The sequence below is a fragment of the Ursus maritimus genome, unplaced genomic scaffold (assembly GCF_017311325.1).
Source record: "Ursus maritimus isolate PB19 unplaced genomic scaffold, ASM1731132v1 scaffold_20, whole genome shotgun sequence".
In the NCBI taxonomy this organism is placed as follows: Eukaryota; Metazoa; Chordata; class Mammalia; order Carnivora; family Ursidae; genus Ursus; species Ursus maritimus.
The window spans coordinates 40,942,728-40,956,400 of record NW_024424453.1 but is presented as its reverse complement, the minus strand read 5'-3'; the positions used below and the strand labels follow the sequence as shown (position 1 = coordinate 40,956,400).

General features: G+C 37.7%; 1 protein-coding gene across 2 annotated transcripts in view; it reads left to right on the top strand.

Moving 5' to 3' along the window:
• NGLY1 (N-glycanase 1) overlaps window positions 1-12,933 on the top strand; it is a 59,175-nt gene extending 46,242 nt beyond the window's left edge. Inside the window, exons 10-12 of one of the 2 annotated variants that reach the window (XM_008709352.2) lie at window positions 299-484; window positions 7,663-7,840; window positions 8,202-12,933. In XM_008709352.2, the coding sequence (XP_008707574.2) occupies window positions 299-484; window positions 7,663-7,840; window positions 8,202-8,377 (540 nt within the window). In that variant the 3' untranslated portion in view covers window positions 8,378-12,933. The remainder of the gene's footprint in view (window positions 1-298; window positions 485-7,662; window positions 7,841-8,201) is intronic. The other variant, XM_040636880.1, reaches the window with a different exon arrangement.
• The last annotated feature ends 740 nt before the right edge of the window (window positions 12,934-13,673 follow it).

The following is a 13,673-nucleotide window of genomic DNA, read 5'->3' as shown; positions in this document are numbered from 1 at the left end:
GACAATGGAGATGTTGGTGGTAGAAATGAAGAAAAAGAAAGGAATTTAGGTTGAACACAAATCACAAAAATATAAATCAGAGCTATATATAGTTAACACTTCTTATTTTCTGTTTAGTAATGGTTGGTGTTATATCCACATCCTACTAATCCTATTTAACCTATAAAATATTTTCCAAATTTTTTATTGGCACCAACTCTTCATTTTCAACTTGAAGGAATCTCTTACCACTGTACATAGCAGTTCTTCATATATAGTCTTCCATTATTTTGAAAACTAATTCTGCTTTCTTTTTAAGAGAAAAGAAACCCTGTTCATTCCCTCTGAAAATGAGAAGATTTCTAAACAGTTCCACCTTTGTTATAATATTGTGAAAGATGGTTATGTCCAAGTTTCAAATAATAATCAAACCATTTCTGGATGGGAGAATGGTGTGTGGAAAATGGAATCCATATTCAGAAAAGTTGAAACAGACTGGAACATGGTAATTTCATGCATGAAGCTGTTTAAAAACTTTGTCATTGTTTAAACAAATGTCGATTGTTTCAGTTGTGTGTGGATAATTGATATATCAAAATTACTTTTAGTAATCCTCAAACCTGTAAAAGAAAATCCTGCTCTGAGCGTTTAATCAAAAGTCCCTAAGAAATCTGTGCATTTGTATCAAGGAAGCATCTGTTTTCATCAAAGAGGCTGAACTTAATTCATGGGAAAAATAAGTGTATGACCAACTCATGACTAGTTTTTGCATGAATATATAAAATACAGCGTTATTTAATTTCTTCAGAGATACTTATTGATTACCTACTAAATGCAGGCTATTGGGGACTCTCACATTTTTTTTTTTTTGAAGATTTTATTTATTTATTTGACAGAGATACAAACAGCCAGCGAGAGAGGGAACACAAGCAGGGGGAGCGGGAGAGGAAGAAGCAGGCTTATAGCGGAGGAGCCTGATGTGGGGCTCGATCCCATAACGCCGGGATCACGCCCTGAGCCGAAGGCAGACGCCCAACCGCTGTGCCACCCAGGCGCCCCGGACTCTCACATTTTATCTAAAGTCCCAAGAGCTAACCATAACACACTTTCATTTCATAAGAATGTGGATGATTGAGCAGCAATATTGGTTATTTCTTCTCTGTGCCCTAAAGAATAAAGAAATGGATACTAGGACTATAGTAGTTCACTTATACCACCCTGCATTGTCGTCCCAGGTTATCTGTTACAAGTAAGAATCTTTGCCTTTAAACTGCCTTCCCTTAGATAGGCACCAAAAATGAACACAAAACTATTCACATGACCTCAATAGATCGAACCGTATTATTGATAGATTTTCATAGGAGTTAATCAGCTTATAGGGAGCTTTTAAAGTTCACTTGCCAAGATGTTTGAGTAGGAAGGGAAGTTTCTCATTTGTAAGACACACTGGCTAGATTTAAAAAGTGAGTCATGGGTTAATAACTGCTAGTGTTTATGCTTATCACTGTCCTAGGCATTAATCAGAATACAGAAGACATACAGAGATAAGATCCCTGCCTTTTTTTTCCATTCATGTTTTCGTTCTAAAATTTACCTTGGTGCTTATTTTGGTGATCTTTTTGTATTAAACCAAGAATACCTTACAATATTATTAAAATTTTAGGTTTAAGAATCTTCTTCTTGAGTTGAAGAGCATAAGTAGAGCAACATCAATTGAAAATTTTAACATGTGTATATCTGTAATTGATTATGTAGTTGATGAGAGAGGATGAACTTCTCTGGAACACCATTCTTAGCCTAAGATTCTTCTGAACAGAAAGCAGGATAGGAAAGACATGTTATTATCCAAGGACCAAGCTATCCTTGTGGAACTAAAGAAAGAGTATGCCTTTCTTCCTCACCGCAGTGTTAATGGAGAAACTTAATGGGGAAAATAATGACTTTCTGCAAAGATGTGGTGTGATGAGAAACAGGTCGATTCTATGGAATATTTCTTCTCCATCTCACTGTTTTGTTCATCAGCAAACATTTACTGAATGCCTATTATGTCAGGTGTTGTTCTCAGCTACATGGATCAAAAGATAGAGATAAGGTTTCTGCCCTCACAATCTAACGGGGGAAGCCGAAGCATAAACAGCCATCTTACCCACAATGCTGAGTGCTATAATAAGGATATCAACACATTGCTATGGAAACACCGAGGAGGGAGTAATTAGCTCTGGCTGTGGGAGTTGGGGAAAGCTCCGCAGAGCAGGCGACATTTGAGCTGGATGCTAAAGGATGAGTAGGTGTTCATAAAGCAAGGGAATAGTAGGGGAAAAGCATGGAGTACATGGCATGTTTTGGAGTTCTCTAAATAGACCATTGTGGCCAGAGGGTGTATTTTTATGAGTAAGATTTAAATGTAAATGAGATGCAGAGGCCATTAAATAAAAAACAGGCTCCTACTCAATTAAAGTTTATGCCTTGATATACCTGTACAAAGGGCATCACTTTTAAAAATTGAATGAATCTGTTTCCAGTTATATGAAGAAAATAATAGAATCTTAATTACACTTACAGAGTCTAATGACTCAGGAGTAATATATTGCCATCGAAACATTGAATTTTCCAGCTAAGTCAGTATTTTTAGTTTTGTATTAGCTTATTCCCAATTAGGGATTCTCTAGCTCCACGAAATAGAAGAAGCCTGTTTCCCACCACACCTTTCCTCATAACCTCCAACCTGGAATCATGACAGATCACATGCAGCCTGCCTTCAGATATTTAGAACAGATTCTTACCCTCTCAAAGAGTTAGACTCCCAGGAACATGGAGACTTACTAAATGTTACTACTCGGCAAATACACTGTTCGGTGATGTCTGATTTGGAAGGAATATAAAAAGCTGAATCAAGAAGACTAATATATTTTTTAGAAGGCAAATGATAACACCTTGATAAAAGTGTTAATAGCTTCCTAATTAGTCTTCCTGCATCTCACAGTTGTTTTCCATGCCATTAAGCCAGAAAAGCATTTTCCAAACCCTAGTCATTACTGAGTGCTCAAAGGGTAAGAAACAGCTCAGGTCTCTTCTGAGTCTGGCCTCTGCCTTCTTCTCGGGCCTTGCCTTGCACCATGCTACCCCCTTGCTCTACATTGCAGCTGCACTGCCCTTCTACCCTCTGCACAGATCCCCTTTTATTTTCCTTTGTATTAGATTCACTTATTCCTTTGCTTGGAACTTGGTGTAAGCCTCACTCCCTCTAGTCCCAGCTAACTGGATCCATTTCCCCCTTTATTCACTGTATCATGTACCTGTCCTTCATGACATTTATTTAACAAATTTGTTTAAGAATAGATTATTTGTCACTGTCCTACTAGAATTGTAAACATTCTCAAAGAAAAGACTCCGTGTTTTTCTACTCACTTGTACTCTCAGTATGCCTATATCTAGCATAGTGCCTGATAAATGTTTAGTAAAGACTGCTGAATGTAAGAGTGTTTGAGTGCATATGGCATAAATTCTACACCACCCTCAGACTGTGTAGAGTGTCAGAGATACTCTATCTTCATTCAGACTATCCCTTGCATGTTCTTAAGTACTTTGCATTTTTGCAAAATATCATCTTTGTCACTTTAGCACTTTTTGGTGTATGGCATTATGTCAAGAATTGATTCATCTAGTCATTCAGTAAATGTGCATTGTCAGACACTGTGCTTGGCACTTAGGATGTAATGATAAATTGAGAGTCAAGTGTCAAGGTGAGCATAGAATAGTGAAAGAGAAAGACATGTGGACCAATTGTTTAGATTAGTGAGATAAAAAGAATATGGGTCTGTATATGACTCTAAGGGAAAGAAGACAGAAGGAAGAGCCACTACCCCTTCTTGAGTCAGAGGTGATGACCTTGCAGAAGAAGCAATACCTGAATAGGCTTTGGAGAAGGAGGCAGAGGGAGAGTTTCTCAGTGTGGAGACAAGATGTAGAAGAAGGGAGCAGAGCTATAGCACGTGCAAAAGCACTGGCGTGAGAAACATCCTGTATATTCAGGGAAGAGTAGGGAATATGGGGGAGAAGAGTGGGAAATGAGACCAGAGGTGAACAGTGGTCAGGTCCCAAGGACTTTGATGACCTTACAGTTATGTAACAGGAAACCGTTAAAGATTTCAGGCAAGGGAAGGACATGATCACATTAGTCCAGAGATAATTACAGAAGCTTCAGATAGAAAAAATAAGCGCCATATAGAAAGATGTAAATACAGTGGGGACTGACAGTGATTTATGTTTGATTTCAGTGATAAAATGGAATAACCAAGAATAAGATTCATGAGCAATACCAGTTTATCAGCATTAAATTAAAATCTATTGAAATGCGGTAGTTCTGCTAGATATGTGTAGGAATGATTGACTGCAGACTGTCTGCTAACAGTAAACTTAATTAAGTTAATTTTTTTTTCACTAGAGTTAATCTTAACAGGCTAAGCAGAAGAATCATTTTAAGAGCAAAGCAAAGAACAACTTCAACAGTGCCGTACAAACCAAACCTCCAGAAAACCATAGCCGTGGACAGAACAGCCTGGCCATATAGTAATCAGAAAATCCTTACGTGAGGATCTTCTGTAGAATGTGAAAAACATAAAGCATAAAGAAGCTGACGTGCAAATTGTTCTCAGTCTTGAAAATCATGGTCACAGCCTTAACCCCAAGGATAAGTTTCCATTGTGTGCATTGTTAGTGGCATAGCTTAGACCTTAAGCCATAGACAGACTGGTCTCATTCTCACCCACATGTTGTGATCTGCCTGTACTGTATGCCTTACAGTTGCCAAAGAAGGGCAGGGATGGGTCACTAGAGGGAAGGGGTGGGTGCCAGACAGATTTCAGGTCTACAGGGGATAAACTCCATGACTTCTGATTTTACTGTCCCTGCTGCTAGTGTAAGATAGCTCTTGGGGAGCCTGAGTGGCTCAGTCATTAATCGTCTGCCTTTGGCTCAGGGCGTGATCCCAGGATCCTGGGATCAAGCTCCACGTCGGGCTTCTCCGCTGGGATCCTGCTTCTTCCTCTCCCACTCCCCCTGCTTGTGTTCCCTCTCTCTCTGGCTGTCTGTCAAATAAATAAAAAATAAAAAATCTTTTAAAAATAAAAAATAAAATAAATAGAGTAAGATAGCTCTTGGTAGTCCCCGGAACTGCAGGACCAAGCACGTAGATGACACTGATGAATTAAAAAGCCGACAGCCAAAAATTTATCTAAGATAACTCAAGAAGTGAGGAATATCCAATAGTAAAAAAAAAAAAAAAGGTTTTCTTTTCTCTAGACCAAACAATTGAATATTTGGAAGCTTATAAAGTATTTTGTCTCTCCTAAATAAATTATAATTACTGGTTCTGTTGCTATTACATACACAAAGGACTACAATTGGGGTTTATATAAATCTTACTGTTTTGGCACATTTCAGTTATCAAATTGAGTGTACATATTCTTAATAACTTCCACCTCTAAAAATGTTGAGTTAAAATTAGTTGGTTAAAATGGTACAGACAATATAGTGTGAGAAAAAGATGACATGAATTTTCAATATCAGTAGAGTCTGCTTTATTTCCATATACTGTTTTTTTAGCCTGAGAGACCTTTTATTTGCTCACAGTGTGTTTGAATGTTTATTTAAGAATTCCGTGTTGAATTCTATCCTGTCCTTTAACTTTTTAGACTCTTAAAAGCTGATGCCTTTACGACTGAAAAATGTAAATTTTAGAACAAGCAATTCTCTCAGACATGTTCAACAGCTATTATAAACCTTTTGACAGTTAAAACCACAGTTGTGGCCCAAACCCACATGGTATAATTAAGACAATTCTGGGGGTGAACTAGGAATTTGAAACTAACCTGACTTCAATCTGTCATATTTTATGCCCACACTTTTGGGGGGAGGGGATCATTTGAAACTACTGAGCTCTAAGAAGACATAAGACATAAAGTATATACTGAGACATAAATGTGAATGTATTTGTCTTAAGATTACTTTTCCCTAGTCTTTTAGTTTCTTCCAGCCACCTTTCTTCCAATAACCCTACTGTTTGGCTCATCTTTTTCCAGTTAATCCCCTTTACTAGCCACACCTTTGAAGTAGTAATGAAGTTACAGGTAATCCCTAGATGGCCAGTAGTTTAGTATAGATGGAACCAGTGACTCCCAGGGAGCACGTGGTCATTAGAGGAGGTTACAGTGAGGTTGTCCTAAACTTGAGTGGAGCAGTCCCCACTTCCAAACATCGAGGTGTGCCATCCAGTGCAATCTAGTCTAAAGAGTTCAAATCATTTTCCTTGGGGAGTGATTGTTTTTAGTTGTTGATAACCTCCAACTCACTGATTGTGAAAACTTTCCAATTAAATTAGCTGACATATTTAACCTGGAAGAAAAACGATAGGTTGTGAAATAGAATATCAACAGAATGCTAGCAGCGATTGATTTTTTACTTGATGACTAAAAACAGGAGTAGGACATCTCCATGGCAGTTGTGTTACATGGCACTTCTGTTTGTCCCAATAAGTAAGATAGAGGTTTCTAAAAGAATATGTTTGTATGCAAACTTTTAATACTTAAACACTATTTATTAAACCCATATGAATCCAGAGCCTGTGCCCGCAGAAACTTATGATTTGGTTAAGATCATACTAAGTACACCTGAAATAAAAGTTACATTTGGATAAAAGAAATACTGGCAGTTCATAATGGGGTGAAATTCTGGAGGACTATGAAAGCCGAGAGTTTGGATTTAAAGCTCAAGCCAGTTACTTGCTGTACATTCTAGACCATGCAAATGATAGGAAGGAAGTGGGCTTTTAAAAACATTAATTAGGCAGTTGGAGAGAGATGAGCATAAAGTCATGACTATAGTGGTAAGTGTGGTATAAATGAGGAAAGGGTTTTTTTGAGACTTCTTTCAAAGAAACGCATGAGTTATTGCGTGAGTTTGAGCATCAGGGATAAGTGATTAAAGAGTCAGATTCGTAGGGGTTTGAGTGTGGGTGAATGGAGTTACCTGTGAAAGACAAGGCTGTGAATGTCAGTGTTCACGTCCACATCTTCAAGAATGTAGATGAAACTATGAGAGGAGATGCTCTGGAAGCAGCCAGTAAACTTGGATGCCTTAAGTAGTGTACATTTAAAGTGGTAAGGGTCACTGATAATGAAGGAATGGGAGCATACTATTTAGAGAGGCAGCATGAATACTACATTTTAAACCATTACTTAACAATGACTGAGTTTTCTTAGAGTAGATAGCCCATCTCAGCTCTAGGAAACCTTATCTGAAAATCCAGACTTAAAAAAGAAGATAAAGAATAATTACATTTAAAAGAATCGTAAAGTTCATATTAAATAGCTGGACTTAGCTAATTTAAAAGAAAATATGATTTACCGAAATTTGGTTAGCATGTACCCCTTAGGGCTGTACTTATCGGGGCACCTGTATCCAAGTATCTTTCTTCCAGAGCAAAATACGCTATAGGAAAAATTGCTGATAAAAATGCAGAATGTTAACAGGGAAAACCTTCTCAATGGGAAAGAAATTAGGTTTTTAATAAACCTACAAAATAAACATTTGTATATAGTACCGTATGATAGTAAGACTTTGATTATATGTGTTTTCTACATTATTTTATTATTGATAATTCTTTGTTCTCCTCCTCCTTTGTAGGTATATTTAGCCCGAAGGGAAGGATCATCTTACGCTTATATTTCCTGGAAGTTTGAGTGTGGGTCAGTTGGCCTAAAAATAGATAGCATTTCTATTAGAACAAGTAGTCAAACCTTTCAAACTGGAACAATACAGTGGAAATTGCGATCTGAAACAGCCCAAGTAGAACTGTCAGGCGGTAAGCATTAGACTGGAGAATTAATCATGACGTGTACATATAACACTCTAAAGAATAATTGTACTTATTTGAGCTTTTCATACCCAAGAGTCATTCATACTACTGCAGAAAAAAAATAAAATTAAAACTTGTATAACCTCATTCTGATAGAACTGTTTATGTTTTTTATTGTGAAACATAAATGGATGAAGAAAAATCATTGTTTCAAAGGACATATTTCCTCCATAAGGAATAATTTGTATTTATTTTTTCAAGGGTTGATTTTACCTACAGGTTAGGTATATAATATGTATTCCAAAACTATTTCTTTATGTTAAGTTACTAAAAGCAAAGTGTTAATTTTTTTTTTCCCCTCCAACAGACAAAACTCTTCGCTCTTATCATGATTTTTCTGGTGCCACTGAAGTTATTTTGGAAGCAGAATTAAGCAGAGGAGATGGTGGTGTTGCTTGGCAACATACCCAGCTGTTTAGACAAAGCTTAAATGACCATGAAGAAAATTGTTTGGAGATAATTATAAAATTCAGTGACCTTTGAGAACCTGAACATTATAGAAAAGCTGGCAATAATCAAGGACTTACCATGTTCTAAAGTAGTCTGTTGGTTCATTGCATGCTTAGTTGGCAAATTACTACCCTCTGCTAGCATATTTCTTTTGCTGGCTATCCATCATGTACCCCTCATGAAAATATATCTTTATACTATGGACCATAATGAAACCTTGAATTAAAAGCTCCCTTCCATATGTGACTGTAATTTGAAGTCAAGTCTTATTGCCTCAATATGAGATTTTAATCTAAAAATTGTAAGTATAGTTTTAAAAGTAAAATGAAGGTATTCATGATGAAATGCTATTCATGATTATGATATAATCTTAAGCTAATAGTAATATGACGTTTTTGATCAGCCATTAATTTCTTCATAAGTAATTAGATTTCCTAATATTTTTAATTTTTAATAAATGTGAAAGTATAGTATGTCATAAGTTATGCATGAACATTTTTATGATTGTAAATACATAGGCATTTAAGAAATAAAATGAATTATTTTGCCTTATATCATTTTAGTGTTTACTTTGGCTAAATAAGAATCTTTAATAAGTATGCTAAACATTGAAAACTGTTGGAATAGATGAGAGTTATGAAAACATTTAACAGAATGCGTATGTTCAGAAATACATTATAAATCCATGTGTGGACGTTTCAGAATATGCTTTACTTTTGAGTTTACTTTTGAGTATTTCTATCTACCTCATTGAATGAAAATCTGTTCTTGTCTTTGAAACTATGTAACTAGATTCTACAGTGTATGCTAACCAAGAGTTTTTGGTGTGTCCATATAACCTGTCCAGTTGAATTTAGTGAACATTGATTAAGCGTTCGTGTGCAGGCATTGTGATAGCACCGAAGGAGGCAGAGGTGAGGACACAGCTCCTGTACTCTCACTGGCTTTGTGATGTTCTGCAAAGTGAGTTCTCAACTCTTCATACAAGAAAAGTACATTCTCGGAGATTCTCGCCTGGTGCAACTCAGTAGGACATTCATGTGCGTTACAAAAAATTGCACTAAGATCCTGAACAAAAGTCTTATGTTTGCTTTTTAATTGTAGTCAAACTGTTGAGGATCAATTTCTTGCTAAAAAGTTACATTTCAAAAAAGTTTTCATGCATCTAAAGGTATGAGTCTTGAACATTAGAAAGTTTTCTGAAATTCTGAGTTAATCATAGCTTCATATAGTGACCAAATAATTAAATTGAAGCACCTTGACTCTTTACCTGTCTTGAGGTGTCTGGTATTGGCACATGCGTATTGTGATGAGCAGGTGGCCCAACCCTCGCAACCCTCATGAGAAAACCTAGAGATTGGCAAGTATAACAGTGTGAAGAAAAATGTCAGTCTCAACTGAATTACCTCATCTGTGAAAAGAGTACATTCTAATTTTTACTGTGGCTGTAAGCAGAAAAAGGATTAGAATTCAAATGTCTTATTTTTATAGAGATGAAATGTGGAAGAGGAAAGGTAGTTGCACACTTTTCTTAAATGTATTCCATGAGAGTCTCAACCCCAAGGGTAGCCAATACATAATAATAGATATTTTATTATACAGAAACTGTTGGCAATAGTACAGAAATTATGGAGCAAAACAATTCTCGGTAACGTATAAAGCTAAGTGACAGTGAACTGGTGACGCAAAAGGAACAGGCAAATAAGGGCTGATAGGACAGCCCCCCCCCCCCAAACTGGCACTAATATCAGAGCAGTTTACGTAGCAGTCCTTTAGGATCTTCTCACTTAGGAGTACATGGTGTGTTGTGCCTGGAGCAAATGCCAGAGCACTGAGGCATAACTGCACCACCTTCTGAAAACAGGCGCTGGTCGAGTAGCTTTCTACTACTGCCATCGCTCATTGTTTAAAAAGGCTTTCTACTCTGGCTTCAGGTCAAGTCCCATCATGATAATTTTACAGTCTGCCTTTTGTTACAGTGAGTTTGGGTGGAGAGTAGTTTAAAAAAGTACTTGTGCTGGAATTCACATTCTTAAGATGAACAAGAAGCTACAACTGATAAAATTGTGAATTTTATCAGTTTCCAAGGAAAAGAAGTGCCTCACATTAAAGGAGGGTTTAGAGAACACTTTACCATGGACTTTTGGGATAGGAAGGGTGGTTGGTGATCATTTCACCTGGATGCCTCACTTTTCACTGAGGAAACTCAAAACCAGAGAAGTTCAATGACCTGTCTAAACAATGAGTTGCTGTTTTAGTGGGTGTGTCACGAATATAGATACTTCAATACTAATGTTCAAGTTAAGGTGTTAAAGTTGATATGAGAGGGGCGCCTGGGTGGCGCAGTCGTTAAGCGTCTGCCTTCGGCTCAGGGCGTGATCCTGGCGTTCTGGGATCGAGCCCCATGTCAGGCTCTTCCGCTGGGAGCCTGCTTCTTCCTCTCCCACTCCCCCTGCTTGTGTTCCCTCTCTCGCTGGCTGTCTCTCTCTGTCAAATAAATAAAATCGTCAAAAAAAAAAAATTGATATAAGAATCAATGATTTTTCTACCTATAGGTAAGCTTTCCTGGAGAACAAATTTATTGTAATTTGATGATAGATTGTTCTAGATATGAATGCTTTGGTGTTTGTGTAATAATTTTTTAAAGATTTTTTTCCTCTGTAACAGTAAATTGTATGTTGATTTTACAGTCCAAGTGAATACACTCTTTTAAGCTAATAACTGACTCAGGTGGCATTCCTTCCTTAAACACTCTTGGGGGGGAAGAGTAAGAATAAACCAACACACGTCATGATTGGGCTTATTCCACTTAGCGTGTGTTAACAGTTGCGTCTTTATATGGACCAAAACAGTGCTTTATTTCTGATAAGAGATTTAGAATGGACTTAATAATGGTCAGCTTTGTAGTGTCTAATGAGTGCCAGTGAGTTCAGTGTCTCATTTGATCATAGTGACATCGTATGCTCGGCTTAGTGACATTGTATGTATTTTGAAACTGAGAGGCCGGGAGGACCGGCAGTATTTTAATGCTATTCCCTATCATTACAACACCACAAGTGAATACGGACTCTGAAGTTGACCTTGCTCTCTTAATTTTCTAAAGACTTGCTCTGAGGTCAACACAATTGTAGCAGCAGCTAGAAATCTCTAAGTAAGCCCAGAGAGGGCCTCCGAAGAGCAAAAATAAATATCGTAAAGTCTAACCACGAAAGCCCATATTCTTTATTGTGAGAGAGCATTTTGGGTAGTCACTCAAAGTCTGTTATTTACTGATTTTAAATGCTTAAATTGTTAAAGCCATTTTTGTTAAAAGTTCAAACAAGGCAATAAAATAAAAGTGCTCCCCACACTACGCCGTTTACAGAAGTAACTGCCAAAATGTTTACATGTGTTTTTCCAGAGCTTTCCTGGAGATTTTTGTATTCATATGTGTACGCATACACACAAAATCCGTTTCCATGTATTTGGTTTTTGCCTTTTTATGTAAATGGAAGTGTGTTTTCTTTCTGCTTGTTTTCTTAACAATGTGTCTAAAGAAATCTTTCCATGATTGGCCATAGATACCCCACATTCTTCTTAACTGCCCCCCACACACAGTATTCCTTTATTACCTTATTTACAGATACTTAAGTTTTTCCCTTTTCTGTTATTTCAAACACTACTGCAGTAAACATCATTATACATATTTCCTTCACACAATATATGCAAAGATATGTGCATTTTTAATGTCTACCATCCCATCATTTTCTAAAGGAGGTACATCAATTTACACACTCAGTGATAGTTCAGGAGAGCATCCATTTCCTCCCATTCTTGCCAAAACCGACTACTATAGTGTGGTAGCCAGCCTCCAGTGGTCCTCGCGTCCTGGTTTAATGTGTTTGTGTTGTCCTTTCCACACTAAATTAGAGTTGGCCTGTGTGTCCAATAGAATATGGTAAAAGTAACCATGTGGTATTTCTGAGGTTTTGTCATAAAAAAACCTCGCTTATATTGCTTGCTCTGGAGGAGATCCGCTGCCATGCCATAAGGCCACTCACACAGGTCTGTGGGGAGGGACTGAGGCTCCTTCCAACCTCGAGCACCAATTTGCCAGCTGTAGAAGTGGATCCTCCAGCCCCAGCCAAGACTTCAGTGACAATGACGAGCTTCATGAGGAGACACCTCAAGATGGAAATGCCGACCAAACCACTACTGAATTCCTAATGCCCAGAAAACCATTACAGCTATTGATTTTTAAAAAGACACTTTGGAAGTGATCTGTTTATACAGCATTAGATTACCGTTATGGACTAAGTGTTTGTGGCCCCCTCCCCACTCCCCCGACCAAGGTCTATGTTGAAATCCTAACCCCCAATGTGGTAGTATTAGCAGGGGAGGCCTTTGGGAAATAATTAGGTTTAGTGGAGCCCTCATGAATGGAATGAGTGCCCTTAAGAGCATTTGCTTCTTCTCTCTGCTTCCCACCATGTCAGAACGCAAGAGGTCTATCTATAAACCCGGAAGAGGGGAGAGCCTTCACCCAGAACCCAACCCAATGTCAGACTCCCAGCTTCCACAACTGTGAGGAATAAAGGTTTGTTTAAGCCTTTTGGTCTATGGTAATTTGTTACTGCAGCCCAAACTAAGGCAATTGGTAAAACAGCAATGTTTGCCAATCTCATGGATGAAAAATATCTAGTTTTAAGTTACATTTCCTTGATTAGTTGTGAGGTTAAACAATTTTTCACGGGTTTATTAGCCATTTTTGTTTCTTATTTAAGTTTTCTATATACAGGCATACCTTGTTTTATTGCACTCCACTTTATTATGCTTTGCAGACATTGCATTTTTTACAGATGGAAGGTTTGTGGCAACCTTGTTTCCAGCAGTCTGTCAGCACCATTGTTTCAACAGCATTTGCTCGCTCTGTGTCTCTCTGTCACCTTTAAGTAATCCTGGCAATATTTCAAGCTTTTTCATTGTTACTATATTTGTTATGGTGATCTGTGATCAGTGATCTTTGAGGTTACTGTTGTATTGGAGTGCTATGAACAGCACCCGTATATGAGACAGCAACCTAACAAGTGTGTGTGCTGATAGCGCTACCAACCAGCTGTTCCCTTACCTCTCCCTCTTCTTGGGCCTCCCTATTCCCTGAAACACAATATTGAAATTAGGCCAGTTAATAACCCTGCAATGGCCTCTTAGTGTTCACGTGAAAGGAAAAGGTACACATCTCTCATTTTAAATCAAAAGCTAAAAATGACTCAGCTTAGTGAGGAAGGCATGTCAAAAGCAAGGATGGGCCAAAAGCTTGGCCTCTTATACCAAACAGCCAAGTTGTGAA